The sequence below is a fragment of the Pagrus major genome, chromosome 18, assembly GCF_040436345.1.
Source record: "Pagrus major chromosome 18, Pma_NU_1.0".
Classification (NCBI taxonomy): domain Eukaryota; kingdom Metazoa; phylum Chordata; class Actinopteri; order Spariformes; family Sparidae; genus Pagrus; species Pagrus major.
In genome coordinates this window covers 36553028-36573964 of record NC_133232.1, presented here as the reverse complement: position 1 = coordinate 36573964, position 20937 = coordinate 36553028, and the positions used below count along the sequence as shown (strand labels likewise).

The following is a 20937-nucleotide window of genomic DNA, read 5'->3' as shown; positions in this document are numbered from 1 at the left end:
ATAAAAAACAATCAGAAACTTGGATACAGTATGTTGTCAACAAGATTTATTGCTTGTCAAGGTATTACACACACACTCACATAAAGCCACAACCCTGATTCAGAAAAAGTTGGGATGCTGTGTAAAACGTAAATAAAAACAGAATGCAGTCATTTGCAAAAAACCTGTATTTACTGGTGATGGTTTTACAAAGTGTTCCTGAGCCCATGTAGTAATTTCATTTGATCAGTGATAAAAAGTTTGCAGAACTCCTTTTGTGGATAAATAAGAGGCGTCTTTGTCCATATCCATTTTTTTCCATTTCTCTGTCTATTTCCGCAAAACATGTTCCAGAGTTGGAATATGATGTTTTCAAAAAGCAGAGAACCTCGCCCCATCCTTTCTTCTGATCGGCTGAGCCTTTCAAGTTTGCCCCTTTCATACCCAATCATGTTACTATCACCTGTTACCACTGAACCTGTTTACCTGTTGGAATGTTCCAAACTGATTTTTGTCAAATTTAAGTGGCGGAATGATCCAAAAACACCAGAAAGTCGATTTGGTAAAACATTAAATATACTGTCTTTGTACTGTTTCCAATTGAGTACATGTCAACAAGTATTACTGCACAGCATCCCAACTTTTTTTTGGAATCAGGGTTGTATTTATAGCCAATCATGTGCCAGTCATTTAGGAGGGCCCGGCCCATTTCCCCACATAGACACAGCAGTGCGCACCAGATGTTATTGTTGTGCTACCAGAAGTCGGATAATTAGATCAGAGAAATGAATGCTGCTTCTGAGGAAACTTCCTTGTGTTGTCAGAGAGAGCAACAGTCACAACAACCTGAAATGTAAGAGGTTGCGTAGATAAATGACTTGATCATGTGTTTGTGGTATGACGATTCTTTGGCTACTTAAAACCATGAAAGGAACACAAGAGCTGCAACTAATAATTATTGTCATTATCATCTGTTTATTACATCTGCCGAGGAGGTTGTTTTCACCCTGTCTGCTTGTTAGCTGGTTTGTTTATGGTTGGAGGATGTGTCTCGGCTCAGAATAGACTCCATTAACTTTTTGTGTGGATTCAGATAAAGGGACGGATCCAGGAATTCTTTTCTGATTTTCTTACATTGCGAGTTAAGGCATTTTCAGAAATTTCTGTTAAATTCTCAGAGAATAACACTCGATGGATCTCAGTGACAAAATATTTAGGTGGCTGGTATCTATGAGTGAGTACAAGCGGGGACTGTTGGGCCTTGGTGGAGGTATGCACTCTACTGAGTGCCATTCTCGTTTATTTTGTAGGTTTAGTCTATAAAATGTCAGAAAAGAGTGAAACCTGATACAAGTTTCCTAAGTCCAAGGTGACATTTTGTAATGACTTGATGAAAATACAGTTTAAATGAGACTGTCTCAAATGGCATAAGGCTACTTAAAGTCTAACAGGAAACAGATTGGTTTGTTTGTATTGTTTACTCTGACATAAACCCAGTGCCAACAAAGACTTCAGTTACCACAACGTGTATCAAATCAAGCATCATCATCCAATAAGTGAACAGAAACAGCTAAATTACCAGTTCTCCTCCCTTCATGTCTGCCTCTGAATGTACAAACAGGAACATTTAAGCTCAAAGGAAGCTCAACACAAACAGTGATTTAATAATATAGTGTGATGCATATCAACTTATATGAAAAAAGCCAAATTCTTTTGTCCTATCATCCAGCCCTACCTAGCAGGCTGGACATGTTTGGACATGTTTGAGCACGTTGCTTGTACCAGTTATGTCACTGTAACAAGGGCAGGCAGTGTAATTATCTTGCTAAGCCTCCAGAATGGTACGTAAATGCTGATGACCATCATTTGGACCAAGCAGTGGTTGCAGCCTCAACTCAGCTCGACCTTATTTTAAATGCTCTGCATGTTGTATGTCCTTAAAAATACCACATGAACTTTAAAAACCTGAATCAGCTGAAATGTTTATAGCTGCTGACATTTTCTCTTTGACAATATCACTGATCGGAAGGAAAGCGATTCAGTCACAACACCTGCTTCCTCAGGACAAGAGGCTGGTTCTTCTTGAAAAACACTAGTGCGCCTGAACTAGGATGACTTATTTATTGTTTTCATTTATTTGTTTTCAACAAGCTAGACTTAAAAAATCTGCATAAAGCTACAAAGACGGTAGTCAGAGGGAGGCGGCTGGCACCTCTCCTCCTCTCTGACACTTCAGTTAATCAACAACAAAGCAGAGACGTGCTGAATGCAGAATGTGTCCAAGCGCTGATGTGGTTTTTATAAGTCATGAGCAGTTGTCACACTCGGGCTTAACGTGGACGGAGAATAGATGCTCCCAAGCGCTTGACTAATGTCACAGAGAGGCCGGGAACAAGCAGGAGGTCCGGGGGATTTCAGGATGTTAACGGTCTCCTGGAGAGAGGGAGTAAGCAGGCTAGTGTGTGTGTGCTGTAGGTGGAGGCTGCTGGCACAGCTGTAATTAGATCCACAGAGACCTGCAGGGAAGATCGCAGGAAACTTCAGCTGCATTTTTGCGATGTTGTGCTTGACAATTACCTTCTTCGCCAACTAGTTGCTTAACCAGTTTGCTCTGATAAAGAAGCTTCCTGTAGGTTACTGCTGCTGCCTCTTTTGATGTATATTGTTCACGTGGCTAAAATATGAAACAATACCTGAAGACACGTAGTATACATGTTATTCAGCTCACTGGTTGCGTAAAATGCTTTCTCAACCTAAATCTGCAATTCTGTTGTCAGGTAGCTAAATAGATCTGATATTAGGACAGGGCACTGCTATTTTCATTATTCTGACAATTAATTCTTGATAAAAACTTTGAAAAATGCTCATCAAGATGCGACAAAGATGATGTCATCAATGGGCACAACATCCGGCATGTCTAGTCACTTAACTGGAACCTGGGTTTCCCTTGGTACCAGGAGGCTAATCCTCTTTCTTAGAGCGATTGGTACAGTGTATCAATCATTCATGAAGATCTAGGTTAGGGATTTTATGAAATACTACTAAACATTATTATTGCTTAGCCCAATTAGCTAATGCTTCTAAAGCCTTGAAAGTGTCGCCCAGCGTTCACACTGGCACAATCCAAAGTGAGCTAACCCCGACTTTAATCTAGATTAGCTTCAGTTTTGTGAGGTTATCCCCTGAAAATGAAACCCAGGGCTAAAAGGGGCCAGTGTGAAACGGATCCAAAGAAAACACAGTAAACACACATCAAAACAAAAAGAAAACTTTAGTTGTGATTATCGGCCCTGGCCAATTATCGGGGCCAATATTCAGTTTTTTTCGATTATCAGTGATTTTTCTGTCAGATTGCTGATAAAACAAACTGATTTAAAAATGTGCTACTTTGGCTCTGATGGAGGATCCTCTCATACAATGTCCTCTCGCAATTAATAGCCTATAAACACTGAATAATCTGAGTCTGCAAAGTAACTAGTAACGTAATGTATCAAATAAATGCAGTAGAGATGCAGTGTGCCCTGGGCTTAAGATAATTTTAGGTTAACAGAGTGTGGGTGAAAAGGTGTTAAGCTATACCAGGGTCAACTCTTCGGACAAGGGTTATCCTCAGCCTTGTGCTAAGAGTTGACCCTGGTGTGCAAAGCTAAAAGTGATTCCAAAGATAAAAGTGTTCCAAGAACCCAAAGTTGTTTTCCTCTTCCTCCTTTTATCCAACCAACAGTTTAAAACTACAAATTATTCAATTAACAATCACAAAAATGTCAAAAAACACTTGCACTGTTAGAGAAAGTAAGAAAAGAATTACAGTATCCGTCCCTTTATCCACACCAAAAGTGAACGTGGTCTATTCTGGGCCAAGTTTCATAGAAATCAGTTCAGCAGTTTTTGTTAAATCCTGCTGACAAACCAACCAACCAACAAACAAACCAACAGCTGACACATCTACTGTTGGTTTACTGAACACAAAGTCATTTATGTAACTCTAACTGGTATGAATTGATTTGTAATAATAGTAAATGGTAATAGTAAAACTAATTGTGTTGATACATTTTAAAATATATATTACCTTTACTGTACAGTTATGTTGCATTCGATTGTTTGTCCGGCTCAGTCAGTGTGTTTCTTCTGACACAATGTATTAGTTGATTGTCTACATTTAGCTGAGAGCAGATGGAAGTAGACATCGAAGCGCTGTTGGCTCTCCATGTAGTTTTGTTACAGACACATAACTCAGCCTGTAACTGTGCTGTGAAGCAGGCGTCTGTATGTTTAACAGGGGAATTAATCAGTATACAGTTGAAGTACACAAGGAGCTTCGGGTCTATACATTCGCATGGATGATGTTTTTTATTCGGACAGCTGTTTTCATCACAGATATTAGGAAAGTTTAAATTAACTGCTGCCTTGTGGCTGTGAGTTATTTATTTATCTATTTTTCTTGATCTAGTACCCGCGCTGCCATTTGTCTGCTGGCAGGAACGCAGCATTGATTGGTCGATTTAGCAGCGTGAGCAGTGTGTGAACAGCCGACATATATTCAGCAACTTCCGGGGATTGTTCAATGATTGGGGATTCCCTCAGCAGCTACTATAAAGCGAGCAGGAACTTCTGGGGGCTGTCATTCATTAAAACCATCGACTTACAGTCAGGCAACTCTGCAACTCTGCATTTCTTATTTTACCCACATTCTTCAGGGCAAAACGAGCCGAGCGAGATGTTGATTCGATGTGTTTCTGCTGGAGGACGGATGACAAGAATTGCTGTGTTATAGATATCTTTTACTGTGCAGCATTCATTGTTCTGTTCCCCGTTCGTGACTTTTACCCTCGGGATGTTCAAGTGAACTGCAGAGCAAAGTGTTGAGACCCAGTCAGCTCTAATCTGAAATTATTGACACGAAGATAAGATGATGAAATGTAAAGTAGTTGAGGAGAATCCTGTTGTGCAGAACCAGGGTGGATGTTTAATGCATTAATCATTGGTACAAACGACAAACAGCAGCTGTCAGTTTGGCTGAGAGCAATCTGGGTCTGCCAATAAAACAACCCAGCTGTGTTCACATTCAGGCGAGGACAAACAATGTTTGATTATTAATTTATCAATCATGAAAAAAATATCTTGCTGGTGGTGAAAATATTTTCATCGCAGGATAAATGCACCGCTGACCTTTATCTTCCAAGCATGCTACCAACACATCACAGTATGCGAGCACTGTCCATTGATCCGTCACAACAGCGACAATATTGAATACAATCCACAGCAAAACAGCTTCAACAGTGTCTGACAGGCTGTGGTAATATTGGTCTAATAACATCAGCTCTGTCTCCCAGTGGAGGAGTAAGGAAAATTGTTTTCAGGTTTAAACTGCACAGTACATTTTAGAAATGACTCTTCTCTGAATTCTCACCTGTCTCTGATGTAAGTCCGGATTGTCTCTTAATACAGGTGGGACACAGAGGGATCAAGCAGCAGTCTGTTTAGTGTCAGAGGACTTCCTTTGATTTTAATCTAACACAAGCTTTCCAAGTCACATGAAGCCCATTTGGCTGGTTTGACGTTCAGGTTGAGACCTACAATCTCCCATCTGTTAAATTAGAAGATGGAAAAAATCTCACCTCAGTCGGTCATTCATGAGTCTTAATAAGACTAATTTCTAAAATGACTCATAAAATAAATGTACCCTGGCTGAGGTCATTTCTCTTCTTCAAGTTAAAGTGGAGGGAAATTTTGTGACATTTTTTTTTAGACTTTTCAATAAAATAGAAAACATTTAATACAGAATAAGATGAACAGTCAAAGTGTGACGTCGACAGTTTAATCTAAACGGGGTGCTTGGGTTTAAAGCAGTTTTGTTTAGATTTTGGACAGGTGTACATGGACGTACCTCAGATTTAGCCTCTTTTCCATGTGTCATCTTTGACATTCCTTAAGATCGGCACTGTACATTTTAATTGGTTGGGTTTTATTATTCTTTTCTGGAAACAACTCACTTTCTATACTCACACCGAATGAATACAGGAAACCACTGATCAGTACTGCACATTGACAGTTCCCAGTAAGTTTTTAAATGCCATTCTACTTTCAACGGAAAGTAAGAATAAAAACTAGAGACCATCTTGCAATGGGATCACACCAGCAACAACGCCCATCAACATGTCAATGTTCCAACCCATGACTGCTCAGTACTCATGGGTTGGACCCAAGCCCCCAGGAAAAGCGCCAAGCTTTCGTAGTGGCCAGACTGTGTAACTACATCACATGATGCACTGCGACCCAAAAATACTTTTTCCCATAAGCTAACATTGTGAAAGCAGCATCTGGTAATTGGTCAATAAATTTTTTTGAGTGTCACCCGTCTCGAAATGACTCGTATCACTGTCAGAATTTGAGGCATTTGGTAGTGCTGGGCGGTATACCGGTTCACACCGAATACCGGTGTTTATTTTCGTTATGATATGAATTTTTAACGTACCGCCATACCGGTGTGTTTGATTACACAACGCTCGGAACGCTACGCTGCGCCGCGCAACACTGTTTCAGACCGGACCCATTTCGATGTTGCGCTTCTAAACACGCATGGTGCGACTGCGAGGCGTGATGAGGGTAAACAGTAGTGCTCTGGTGTTACCTTACGGTGAAGATGGATAGGATGGACATTAGCCTCATTCACACTGCTGTTTGCATGCGGGGATCCTGCGCCAATTCTCCGCATCCTCCTTTGTGTGAAAGTCTCAGATGTCAGGTAGAGTCAGAGGCGCAGTATTGGCGAACCGAACCAGTGTGAACGGATAAGCCGGCGGCGCGGAGCGAGGGTGTGTTTGTCTAATGGTGTATCGGTCTAATGGTGTTCGCTGTCTGAAAACTGTACAGGTCCTTCACTCAACAAAATATAGAGCAATGTCCCACAAAGCAACGTTACAGGACCAAACAACAGTAACGTAGTAACTGGTCGTGTCTTTGGCAACTTATATGAGGAAAAAAATACCGCAGTTATTCGTGGAGAAGTGTCTGTCCGACCGACTCTTCGTCACATTTCTGCCCGAAAAACAACTTTAACTCACCAACTGTTTGTTGTCGTGAAAAAAATCACCACGATGGTCCGCCCTCCCGACCAAGACTTCAGTAAACTTTCCCCCATAAACAGCCTCCCTCCCCGCAAGTGAAAGAGTCAGACAGTGTCCCATTTACTGATGGCGATTATGTAATTATGTAATTAAGAGAAAAACGTAACTGTCATTTTCCAGGGTGTTTGGTGTGTCAGGATCCCAATCACAGCACATTATAACAGCATCCATATGATTATAAACAGTCAGTAGGTACATGTGTAGATTAACAGGAGGACACCGGGAAACACCTTGAAAAAAACACATACACACTTGTTTTATATTTCCTTTTTAGATTTACATGAATACTGTGCAATGTACCTGGGCTTGAACTTGAAGCAAAAGTAAAATTATTACAAGTTGCACTACGTTTTGTATTGGTTTTATAAAAGATGTTTGTGAAATTTGCACAGTAAAAGTTTGTATTTTGACTGCAGTTGTCTTTGCATTCTGATTCCTCACTTCATTAGAGTCATGAGTGGCTCTTCTTTGTAAACAGCATCATTTTCTGGGCCATGCAAACCTGTTTTACTACTAGTGTGGAATTATTCTACAATATTCACTCATCATGACAGTAAAATAGACCATCCTAAGTCAATCTACTGCAGTAATTCCTCTCTCAACCAGTAGAAAATGCTGTGAACACCTGATTATGCATGAAGAAACCGTAAAAATACCGTGATATACATTATATATATGATATACATTTTTGGTCATACTGCCCAGCACTAGCATTTGGTCCAGTAAAATCTGAAAAGTCTAGAAGAGCTGCACGATTTTATCACCATTCAAGTTAGCCGGGCGCTAAACCGGAAGTTAGCCGGCTCGGCCAGCAGAGGTCTCTAGTGCAGACGCTCTATGGGCCGCACAACACAGAAGATCTGATCATTTTCATACCCGTGAAGTCGAGCTGTTTTGGCTTCAACACACCACTGAGCAGCTTTCATAGGAATGAACAGGGCTCCACCTATAAGGCTGTGTCTACAATTAATATAATGCCCTTGGTCGGACCACGCCCAAAATTCAACTCGGCCTTCATTTCGATCTCAACGTACCTGTAAAGTTTCATGATCACAACAAAAACAATGTGGGCCAGTAGCATAAAGTGTGAGGAGGCTTCCCCCTAATTTTTGGCCACAGACAAACACCTGTCAAAATACACATAACTGCCTTTCTTAGTGTTAATTCCAGCTACAACAGCTGTCTCCAGGAGCATGATGACACAGGGTGAGGGGGGTTCAGACTCACAAGGTGAAAACATTACCAGCCAACACTGTAGCAGCTGGCTGCATATATATGTCTTTTTTCAGCAAATTTCAGTTTTTATGTATCACAACAAAGTTTCAGTTTCAACTACCCTTAGCTGAAAAAAGGTTCAAACAAGCTCACTACAGTTTATAATGGATCTTTTTGCAAAATCTGACCACAGAGCTGTTCAAACTGCAAGAAAACCGACCAAACTTTCTGAAATTCCACAAATCCACCCAGCTGTCCAGCAGCTATAGAGTCAACAACAATCTGGCCCGATCATAAGACAAGCCAGGCTAAAAACTGACCTGAGCATGTACAGTGTCTGCCCGACTCTTAATAAAACATTATATTCTGTCTATTAAATAATATATGTGTGTGCACAGACTTGTGTTTCTGTGTCAATGACTAGATTTTAAAAAGCCCACGCGGATCTGTTCTGTTCTGACCTCAGGTCTGTACCCACTGGACAAAACGATCTGTGGATCAATGATTCCCACCACAGGGATGATAACATGTCTGTGGCTTTCAAACAGCCATTTTCTGTTCACAGGTACAGAGAGCTTGGTGTTCAAATGGCATAAAAGATGATGAATGACTGCGAGATTGAAGTGCCTGTCAGCATCGATCAGCTGCTATTCACATTTAATTGAGGCCTGTCAGCTTCGTGCATATTCCCCCTCTACGCTGCACAGCTATTAAAACGTAATGTGCCATTAACAGATTCTTTGGGTTTTTCTAATGACGAGCATTTTCACTGATCAATGCCCCACATGTCAAACTGTTATCATCCTATTAGGGAGAATGTGTAGATGATGCTGTAGTACCAATATGAAGATTGTCAGGGACCAGAATTTGGCTGTTGAGGTGCTTAAATGGACCTTTTTTTAATCCTGAACATTTCCTTAACATTCTGCAAGTTCAGTTTTTATAATTACTCCGTAGATATCAGTTTACATTTCTTCTCTGAGTCTGACCTCATCTTGATATGACGAGATGTTGCCACTGTCTGTTTGAGAATGCACGAACCTTGGAAACTTAGCCAAAGCAGAAAAAGACAATAGCAGCAAAGGCAGAGTAAAATTAATACAAGTAGGCAGCTTTTGTGGCTGATCATGTAGAAAGAGTCCCAGTAGTAAGAGGAGATGGGTATCAACGGGGAAACAGACTTTGAAACAAACACTGTTGTTCTCCATCGAGTGAACGACCGTCCGTTACCTCAATTTTTATCACTCTCCTTCTTCAACTTCTTCACCTCCTCCATCAGTGGGGTTCTTTTTCTTTGGCAGTTATTCCAGTCGTTCTATCGTTAGCAGGGGATAGCAGCTGGGAAAATCAATGCTACCGTCTGTTTTGGTTGCACAATGGCAGAAGTGCTTCTTTCGTGCTGTAATTCAACCTTCATTTTTCCATGAAAAATTGATCCTGGTGGCCAACAGAATAGCAAAACAAAAGAGATGCTCATCGGGAGTCAATCTATACACTGATGGTGACATTTTTCTTCAGCCATCACACTGTGCAGTCAGTAAGAAAAATAAGTATTATCAGTTTAAAGCCTTGAAAATTAATTTTTCAGACATTGTGCGTGATTAAATTACCTTTTTAAAATAACTTTTACTCAGCACTTATAAGAGTTCATTTTGTCTGAATAAGCTGAAAAGGCTGAATCGTTGTTGCAGACAGTTAAAAAAAGTATAACCAACTCTACTTGGTATCTTTTTAATCATTTTGGATGTCAGATTCAGCCAGAAAGTAGCACTAAATATTTCTTAGGCTTATGAGTTGGAGGTTTTGTGGGTATTTGGTCATGAAATCTGGATTCTTGAGAAAGATAATTGAATGTTGAGTCTCATTCCCAAGTCGTCAAACTCCAACGCTATGAGTCGGCATTCAGCCCAAAATTCTAACCCACCGTGTTGGTTTTGAAGACCTGGGAATGAGACTCAACAATCAACTATCTTTTTTCCAGAATCGTCTTCCCCATCTTATGAGTGATGAGATCACCACAGTTATTCCATTCATCTCAAGGCCTTCATGACTGCTTCGACCAAATCTGATGGCAATCCCTCCGAGAGTTGTCGTGCCAATTAACTAAAAACCAGAAGTCATTAAGATACATCATCTGACCATCACTGCCTGTAGAAAATTTAGCATCAGTCCTTTTCGAAGATGATATATTTCACTGGATTATTTAAAACCCTGACCTGCTGGTGGCACTAGATTAAAGTTGGGTCATCCCCAAACTCATTAGCTTCATCCTCTAAGAGCTCTGAATTCCTGCACAGAATGAAATGTCAATTCCTATAGTTGTTGCGATAATTCAGTCTGGAGTGGTGGACCGGTTGACCGTCATTGGTGTTTCTAGAGTCACAGTTATAATTTGCAGAATACAATAAGTCAAAATGTGTTATTGATTCAATCTTTTTCTTTGTTTTTCTCTTTAAATTGCCCACAGATTCGGACTCATCCTTCATCGAAATGAGCCTGTTCTCCACAAGATCGACCTAGAGACGACGTCGTATGTGAAAAACATCAGCTTACGAGAGTATAACTGCATCCCCAAGTATGTCGCCTACACCCATCTTGGCGGCTACTACTTTGTCAACTGCAGGCCCGACTCCACCGGAGCCACACAGCCTCAACTCATCCTGGACAGTGTGACAGACAGTGTGATCGGCCAAAACCGCGACGTCACCGGCACTCCCTTCGTGTCTCCAGACGGCCACTACTTGGTCACTGTGGATGACGGCGACGGCCTAATGAGGATCCAGATGATCTCAGAGCGGGGAGAGATCCAGGAGCCCTTCGACATCCACACCAACCTCCACCTGTCTGATCTGGCCTTCCAGCGCTCCTTCACAGAGGTCCACCAGTACAACGTGTTCGGCAGCTCCGGCCCTCAAACTGACGCTCTGTTTGTGGAGCTGAGCAGCGGCAAGGTCAAGATGATCAAGAGCTTGAAAGAGGCCACCAAGTCGTTCGAGTGGCCGTGGAGCAGTAGGAACAGGGTAATGGCGGGCAGCGGACTGTTCGGACAGTACCTCATGACCCCGTCCAGAGAGTCCCTCTTCATCTTGGACGGACGCTCAACAAGCTCAACTGTGAGATCACCGACGTCCTCAAAGGCAACGTAGTGGTGTGGGTTGGAGAGTCTTAGGTCGTAACATCGAGACACAATGAGCTTTGTTTTCCTCAAAAAGGTACTGTTGCACTGAATTCTGTTGCAGAGTCTTTAATTTTGTGGGAGCGCAATAGTGAAAACCACATATTCAGAAACCAAATTGAGAATTTTTTAAATCCATTGGATGGGGGGCTGTAATCCAAAAAAGAAAAAAACACAAGTGAGGGAGTAATTGATTTATATATTGTCTTAAAGCCAAGTTAAAATAATGAGTTTCAGTTGACATAAAGTTGCTTGCTGTTAATCTTTTTCAGGAAAATTGGTATGAATCCGTAAACATGTGCAACTTTGCATTATTATTTCAGTGTGTGGGAATGCTGTAGATAATCTCTGAACAAAACTAATATTAAGTGAATTGGCAGAATTCAATATATATACTGTATATGTCCGGATTAACTCTTGTAATTTAACTTTACCCATCCCCAACTTTTTTCCTGTGCCTTCAAGGAAAATTCCCCTCCATCAGAGGAATTAGCGTAATTATTCCCAGTGTGACTGCTGACTACACCTCTTCCTTTGACCCCTCCATTCATGGTGAGCGTGGTTTCTCACAAATCTACCGCTCTCGTCTATCTGTCCGTTCCAACGCAGCCAACTCAGTCTAATTAAAACGAGCCCTTGCTGTGATCCCAACCTGTTTGAAGTGCAGACTGAGTGGTTCATTATGGTCGTGCGATCTATAACCTTTGATCCAAAATTATAACCAGCGTTGGAAGGTTTTTGAAAAATACATACATATAATTTTTTTTTTCCTTTTTAGTCCAAAGCAGAAAAATGAAAGTCTGTGGCGATGTTAGTTAAATTGTACCAGCTTTATACACTACACATTGTGAAATTTAGCGATGAGTCAATAGAGCACTCGTGCGTGAAGAAACCCTCTCATAATTTCAATATCCCAGGACCAAAAGAGAAGAAAAGAATCGTAGACTATAAAAGAAAGAACCGTGGAGGAAAAAAAAAAAAAACATGCATTGTCTGCTCGGTTTGACAGCATGTTCTAAGTGGATGTTTTAATGTGAAGTAATGATGAGCTAGCACACTGGGGAGTGGGGTAGATGTACTGTCTAGAGGGTCTTTGAGGATAAGCTCTGACTATACGAAACTTTCTGAATGCTCCTGCAGTAGAAACATAGCTGGCAAGTCAATGAAACCTAGCTGGACACATTTCTATGCATTTTCACCCTGGCACTCTTTGACTCTGTGAATCACAATGGGCAACTGTATCTCAAATTTAGTACGGATTTTTGATGTGTACAGATTATATAAATCATTCTGTCTTTCCTGTTAACTCGTATATATTTTACTTTAATAAATCCTTTCTTCCCTGTCACATGTTGTTTCAGACCTTTAAACCTGACTGTACTGCTGATGACGACCTCTGACCTTCTCTCTATTTATGTTCTGTACATAGCGGCTGACTGTGAGTCCATTAGTTTCCCATCGATGTACAGATTCACGCAGGTTCTGGTCATTTTCCGAGCCGGTATCACCCTCCTTTTTAAGAAATGAAAACAAACACAGCTGTCATTATCTACATCCTGTACTCATTGTGATCACACACACACAACACACACCGCTTTCACCTCCATATAGCCATGTCTTGTATGTTCCTTCATGTGATTGTTATTTATATAGAGAAAACACGCTTGTCATTTTACCCAACAATAAAAACTAGACCATGAAAACGAGTGTAATATCATGTCTTTCTCCTCATTTAAACAACCCTTTACTCTGTTGGTGCTGGTACACAGACAGTCACGTATTGACAAGTTTCCTTTAAGAGCTGAAGCAGCCAGTTGCCAATTATTATGCTACAAGAACAAGGTCAAGACTCTGTTGTCCCTCTGGGTATGTTTTTCTTGCAAGAAGGCATGCAGTAAAATGTATCATTATAATTAACAAAGAGAGAAAATAAAATTGTAAGACTGTGACTGAAACAAAAGCAGACTGAATTAAAGCAGAGCAGTTTGGGTAGAGAAACTTGTCAAGCACTCAGTTTACATTGAAATTTAAATGATCTTTGACGAGAAGAGTCTGTGACTTCTGGACTTTTTGGAAAGATGTGATTGACATGGGCTGCCTGAGGGCTGAAAGAAGTATATCCACCACTATTAAAGATGCACTCCCTTATATAATTATCATATTTTGATATTTCAAAGTTCAACTTTAAGTGAGGAAGAAACAGCTCGGCTCAAACAAAGCACAGATGATGCACATCAGGTGGTGTCGTTATAACAGTCAAGTCACACCACTGGATATTTTTAGAGACACCTGGGACATTTCCAGCCGTTTGAGTAGCGACCAAAACCAGCTATTTTTCACAGGAAAGTCGGACCATCTCCCTCCGTGATCATCGTGGCCAAAACAGGTATTTTAAAGTCCACCTCCAGAGTTTACCTGTACTGTACATTTGCCACCACTAGACAACTTGATGTACGGATCCCAGATTCTGCTATTAGCAGCAGCTTACATTTAGAGACTTTGAGCACAAAGTTATTTGTCAAAAAAATATTTGGCGAATAGTGTTGCTCATCAACATTGTCAGGAAACAGCTCAGAAAAATATGAAATATCATAAAAATATAAAAATACACTGGAGGGGGACTTTAAGCCAAACCATGATGCTTCCAAACCCTAAGTTGTTTTTGTGTCTAAACCTCACCAGAGCGTTAGCACAGAGTTGTGACAAGAGAGAAATAGAAAATTCGACCTAAAGAAACGTAAAGTTTCAACATAAAAATGAACTACTTATATTCTGACCACTGGGTTGACAAAGCAACGGCAAAAAAAAGGATGCGTCAAGATGCAAGCAAGTGATTAAGTGCAAGTATTCGAGACAGTGGCGGCTAATTTAAACTGCTTTATATCCTGAGCCATAGTTGAATTTATAGCAATGAATCATTTTGTTTAAGTAACTGTAGCTGTCACATCAACTATTAATATTTCCTTTTTAAATCTAATGCAGTGGAAGTGTTGGGAGCATTAAACAGAAACACTCAAGTGAAGTACCTTAAAAATTGTACCAAAGTGCAGAACTTGAACACATTTACACGTTCTAACGCTGAAGTATATGTGGGTCAACAACAATTTTGTTATCAGCATAATTGCAAGAAGTTTACTGGTTCCTGTTTCTCAGTTGTGATGATTGCTTGGTGTTCTATGATAGTACACTGAATTTATTTGGGTTTTGTTCTGTTGTTCAGACAAAACAAGACATTTGAAAATAGCCCCTCAGGCTCTGGGAACGTATCACCAAACAATCATTTGGTAAATTAATTAAACATGAAAATAATAGCCAGCTGCTGCTCTAAAATCAGGACTGTGTTATCGTGGCCACTAATACTTTGTTGTAGGTGTCCCACAATTGATTTGGTTCAATTTTGGCTCAAATGTGCAAAACAGGGAACAAAAAATGTGACACTCGCAAGTTTCAAAACCTCACTTCCCAAAAAAGTAACAGGTGGAGTCAAGTAGTGATTCATGAATCATGTTTATGAGAGCTTTACCGTTTGCATTTGGAGCGGCAACAGTTAGCCAACTGACTGACTGCTGGTTCTGTTGGACAAAACATTCACATTAAAGACGAGCGACTGGTCAGATGTTAGTGAGTTTACCACCCAGTGTGAAAGGTCCCATCCAGAACTGTTCACCAATCAAAAGTGAGGATTTTCTGTGTTTGTAAAAATGTTTTTTGGTACTTTGTGACCCAGTTGTATTTTCCTGATCCTAACGAAATCTGCCCACTGAAAACACAACTTTTCTGGATTTTTTTCTTCCTTCAAAAAACAACAATTTGATATATGAAAAAAGACAAATTTGGAGGTTTGCTACAAGAATATTATTAAATTCTTTTAGGGTCCGATGTGAAGACAAAATATTTAAATCACAAAAGAAATATGAGACATGTTCTTCTCTTTAAAGTCACACTCACTGAGTTTTATCAAATTAGTTTCCTGAGTGGATCATTAATGAAATCCAGTTCTCTTCTCGATGACAGAACATGTTTGTATTTAAGGGTTAGCTAAGCTCAGCTGTCACTCTCCCTCTCAGTGTGGTTTTCTCCCTCTCAGTGTGGTTTTCTCCCTCTCAGTGTGGTTTTCTCCCACTCAGTGTGGTTTTCTCCCTCTCAGTGTGGTTTTCTCCCTCTCAGTGGGGTTTTCTCCCTCTCACTGGGGTTTTCTCCCTCTGGGCTCGTCCATATTTAAAATGTATACGTCTGCGGGTTCTGGGAGGTGTTTTGGGTAAAAGTATCCTCCAAATTGCACGAGGCTGTACACTTATCTTTGAAATCCATGTGGAGAGGTACTTACATCTGAAGAACCCCTACATTTGATGAGCCTGCTGCACTGATAATGAAAACCTACAACTTTCAGCCATATGTTTGACAGAAGAGAGCAGGTTCTGCTTCTGTTCTGTATTTACTATATGATAAATTTACGGTACAGGAGTGTAGACCTGTTGCTGACTCTAAAATTCTCTGTTGGCAGTTAAAACTACAATTATTGTTTAATCTGTCTGAATAGTTTCTGATTAATTTGAACGTTAAAGTGTTCAAGAGCCGAATGACCTCTTCCTCTTTGTTTAGTCTCAATTACAGTGAATAGTTTCAATTTTCAGTTTTATCAAAAGGAGGGAAAAATAGCAAATCCTCATTTTTTGAAAAAGCAGAAATTAGTGGAAATTAGATTAAATGTATCATCCAGGTTTCTAAATTGTTTGCTGTTATTATTGCAGATCTAATGTACTGGTAGATAAATGACTCAAAATGACTAATTTACTATATCTAAAGTGAAATTACAATAGAATCACTTTAATCATGATCACTAATAAATGTACATCAGTTTGCACAAATGACAATTATTTTTCAGATTAACTGTTTACTACTACTTTAGTTTACAAGATCAGGGCTGCACAGTTATTTTTCACCACTTCTGACATTTAATAGACAAAATGATTAATCTATTACTTGATTAATCAATTGTGTGTAATAAATGTACACGGTCTTGTCTGACAAGTTCACATATTAAGTTTTTCACAGTTTGTGCTCATAACTTTCATACAGAAAGTATTATAATGTATATGAGTATGAAAGTACAGAGAAAATATATATTTAGATAGACGTATATCGACAGTCAAATGAAAAGAAAAGCGAAACTACAGCGGCTGTGGTCATCAGTTTCCAAATGCACGAGTGACATAACGTGTACATATATAAAATGTATGTATGTAAAAACAGTATGTTCAGGGTTGGCCGTCCATCAACAATGGCTGACAGCCATCAACTACTGAGCCCTGATCATCATAGCATCGTGATTTTTAGAAAAAAAAAACAGTCAGTGAAGATCTTTCTCTTCTGATTAACATTTCTTCACCAAAACTAAAAACTACAAAGTGCACCTTTAAGCTTTAAACGATGGATCATGAATTTTGTCTTAATCCTTAAGATTTAATCTGCAAAGTAACTACAGCTGTCAGAAAAGTAAAGGAAGTAAAAGAACATTGTTTTCCTCCTAACATGTCAGGAGTAAAGGGAATAAGAAGCATGAAATGGACAGCAGTGTAGCAGTGTGACTTGCAGTTTGAATGAATGTATATGGAAGTGTTCTGATGCTGATGACACGGGGTTTGGTTCCTCTGCAGAGATCAACAGAGCCGAAAGCTTCGGTACAGCCGTTCTCATGATCACCGTGCCCCCCAGCGCTCCTGATAAACGCCCCCTAATGCATTCCTCCCCCCACAGCTCCCAATTTATATTCATCACTGAGTCACACAGGCTGGTAGTTTATATTAATATTCTTCCTTACAGAATCCCCTTTAATAAAACAGCCATGTGAAGAGAAAAGAGGTCCTGGCACTTCCTTAATTATCTATCGTCGGTCCTTAATCTTCTCCCGGTCACATGGGAGGGCCTCGGACTCCTCCCCACCACACACTCTTGTCTCGCCTCCATCAGGAGAATTTAGCACCAGACTCGGCCTCTCTCTATTATTCCATTCACAAGACGAGCAGCGTAATCATGCCGCCGGCTCCTTAATCATGTTGCCGGGCCTGCCAGCAGCACAACCTCTCTGCTCCGTCTGTACGGACGAACCTGATGACTGATTGAGGCCACTGGTGGAGCTGCACCTTGTGCTGGTTGTAGGTCCCTCATCCTGCATTCTCCCGCCATCTCTCTCTCTCTCTCTGTCTCTGTCTCTCTCTCTCTCTCTCTCTCTCTCTCTCTCTCTCTGTCTCTCTCTCTCTCTGTGTCTCTCTCTCTCTCTCTCTCTCTCTCTCTGTCTCTCTCTCTCTCTCTGTCTCTCTCTCTCTCTCTGTGTCTCTCTCTCTCTCTGTGTCTCTCTCTCTCCCTCTCTCTCTCTCTGTGTCTCTCTCTCTCTCTCTCTCTCTCTCTCTCTCTCTCTCTGTCTCTCTCTCTCTCTCTCTCTCTCTGCCTGAGTAATCAGAGTGCTGTGTGTGGTGGAGGACGGCAGCAGTTAGAAAATGGATTTTCTCTCAGGGACAGAAGTGTCCCTACATGGAAAAATGGACTATTGACTGTGGTGCAATAAGCACAATGTAAATATAGAAGCGGTTTAATTACATGGGGGGAAAAATCACACACTTGCAGAATGTCTAAATTATTTTCTTTTGTGGGGTGATTATTGATTCATCTGACGACTTGTTACGAGAAGTTAACATCATCATGCTCACAATAACAGTGTTAACATGCTGATGTGAAGCAAGGAACCTAAAAAAAAAAGGGTCATTACATCACTGAATCTCACTTTGGGGCCAGACTGTGGTGGCAGATGTATTGAAGTCAATGGGAGAAACACACTAAAACCAAACATATCTACGTCATATGAATTCTGATGAAGAAATGCCTCCAGAAAATTAAATGACACACTTCAGAGAGCAGGTCGACATCTGATTCACAGTCAGTTGACAGGTCTGATAATACTGTGATCAAACGGGGCAGGTCTGGACTGATTCCCACTGATATGACTGCAATTAGACTGCAACCAGGAGCCTTTCCTTCACAAAGTCGAGGAACAAACAACGTGTTGATAAAAAAATCAGCGGTTAACCTTCTCTCTGAAGTGTATGTTGGGTTTCAGTATGTTTCTCCCACTGACTTCAACACAGCTGTCACCACAGTCTGGCCCCAAAGTAAGATTCAGTGACATTATGATCTTTCCTTATTTTTTAGTTTCCTTGATGTGAATCAGGAAATGTTTATCATGATCACCATCTTAAAGGCTAACTTTTTTCACCCAGACCCTGTTTTCCCATGTTTTGTGTATAAGCATCTAACAGGGACAGAAATATTGTTACGACTGCTGGACCACAAACAAAAGGACCCAAATACAAGTCACCAAGGTTGAAATACAAAGTGGGAGCTTGAATAATGTAAAACTTAAGTCCAGACAACAAAATTGGCAGGCGATGGGGCAAATCCAAAAAAGGATATATGAATTCAACTGAGAACAATTCAGAAAGGCACACAGAACTAAAGCAGGAACGCTGAGACACGAGGAGAAAGTGTAGGACTTTGAACAGAGATCGCAAACACAGAAGAGACACAAGGAACTAAAACATTGTTTTATATAAGCGTTGTTTGATGCAAGGCCACGCAGCACTTCCCAGCTTTGCACGCTTCAACAAAACAAGCTACAACCTCCTGCAACCACAAAAACACTCAGGCTGCACCTGATTGGACAAACTTGTAGGCCGCAGCTCCGGGAATTCAAATTTCAAGAAAGTGAATATAGGAAACAGGCTGGGGAAAGAAAAAGTAAGGAAAAAGATGACACATGAGGATGACACCTACAAAATAAAAGAGGAATTGCCCTTTTTGTTAAAAGAGTCAAATATAGGGATGCACGATATGGATTTTTCAGCCGATATGCTCACCAGTAATTACCTGACTCTCATGGCCGATTCCGATAAAATCACCGATAATAGAAACCAACATTATGCACACCTGAGTGTAAGAAAGGCTACGATGTAGTGAGCAAAGATGGTTTACTTGATATTCCACAGCTGGAAAAAAATCATCCACACCTGAGGACAAGTGTGGTGCAGCAGTTCGGCGTTATGAGCGCGACAACACGTTGTTTACTGGCTGCTAACAAACCAACTGTAAAGGTGCATACCACCATCTATTGTGTGTAGATGCTGCACTTGTTAAACAAACAAAAACAATTTGGCTTTGTATTATCGACTAGATTTATCAGCTATAATTTATTCATCTGCCGACAACCGATAATGTCAATTTTCCATTATTAGGCCGATAATTTATCTGTCCGATATATATTGTGCCTCCCTAGTAAAATCAGAAACAGCCACTGAACCACTCCAGCTTTATGCTACAAATCATTCAAACTCAACAGAAAAACAAAATAAAAATTCACTAAAAACCATCCAACAAGATGGGAAAAAGAAATTGGAAGAGGAGCAAAAGGGAAGGTAGACATCAGAGAAGCAGTTGGGGAAACAATATGAAGAGCCAGAATATCTTCACAAGTTAGTATGTGTGATGGCCAGAACTCAAACACGGAGTCGGTTGCAAGGATCACACAAGAACACTGAATAAAAGCCCAAAAAGCCAAAGGTTACTTGGTAGCTTGAAGTAATACACAGGAGTGGCAGTCAGTGAAGCAGACGACTGGCAGGCAGGAAGACGAATACAAAAACAATCCAAACATAATCAGGTTAATTCAAGCGCTCTTCTTCATGTTCTGGTATAAAATGGCTTCAGCAGTAATGTAAATCTGACTGTCTGCGCCTCGGCTCGGTTCATCTCAACAGATGGGAGTTTTAGGGTTTTTGCTTATTAAGCAAGTGTTGAGACCTTCAGGGAGTTCAGTGATGTCGACGCCCGTCAACGCAAATAACAGAACTTTTTTAAGGTCATTTGGTGAATCTTTGCCTCACATTTTAAGTCACTGGTGCTGGAAATTCATATGATTATGTTTTTTAATATGTTTGAGTCAAATTTGAGGTTAGTTTTTGCAAAGTCATCAGGATGTGGTCAAGGATGCTGACAGCAGACGCCTCGTCCCCTTTAGTTGTCCTATTGTCATGCTGAGCTGGCTGCCGTGACACAGAGGCCGAGAGGACGCCTGTGGACACTCAGCAGTGACGGAGACACGGGCAGAGTCCTGTCATCCAGACACAGCCGACTGATCCCGTCCTGATAGCGCCCAGGTCGACCATGACAGGAGCCACCGCCTCCACTTAGCATGCGCCTTGTCTGTCCTTTTTCTGTTCAGTGTGCTGCGAAAAGGCAGCAGAGGGACGGCTCCTCAAGGTCGACCCGAAAAAACGAGGAGGAAAGTTATCAACAAGGGGTCTCCCTCAACAGTTTCTACACCTTTCCTGACACATTTTGAGTTTTACACCGGTGCTGTCAGACCCAAAATTCAGAAAAACATGCCACTGT

At 40.8% G+C, this 20937-nt stretch overlaps 1 protein-coding gene across 1 annotated transcript in view; it reads left to right on the top strand.

Moving 5' to 3' along the window:
• The window catches only part of fstl5 (follistatin-like 5), a 170049-nt gene extending 158582 nt beyond the window's left edge, over nt 1-11467 (top strand). The window contains exon 16 of the mRNA XM_073487367.1: nt 10789-11467. Coding sequence (XP_073343468.1) covers nt 10789-11467 — 679 coding nt within the window. The remainder of the gene's footprint in view (nt 1-10788) is intronic.
• Nucleotides 11468-20937: the final 9470 nt, after the last annotated feature.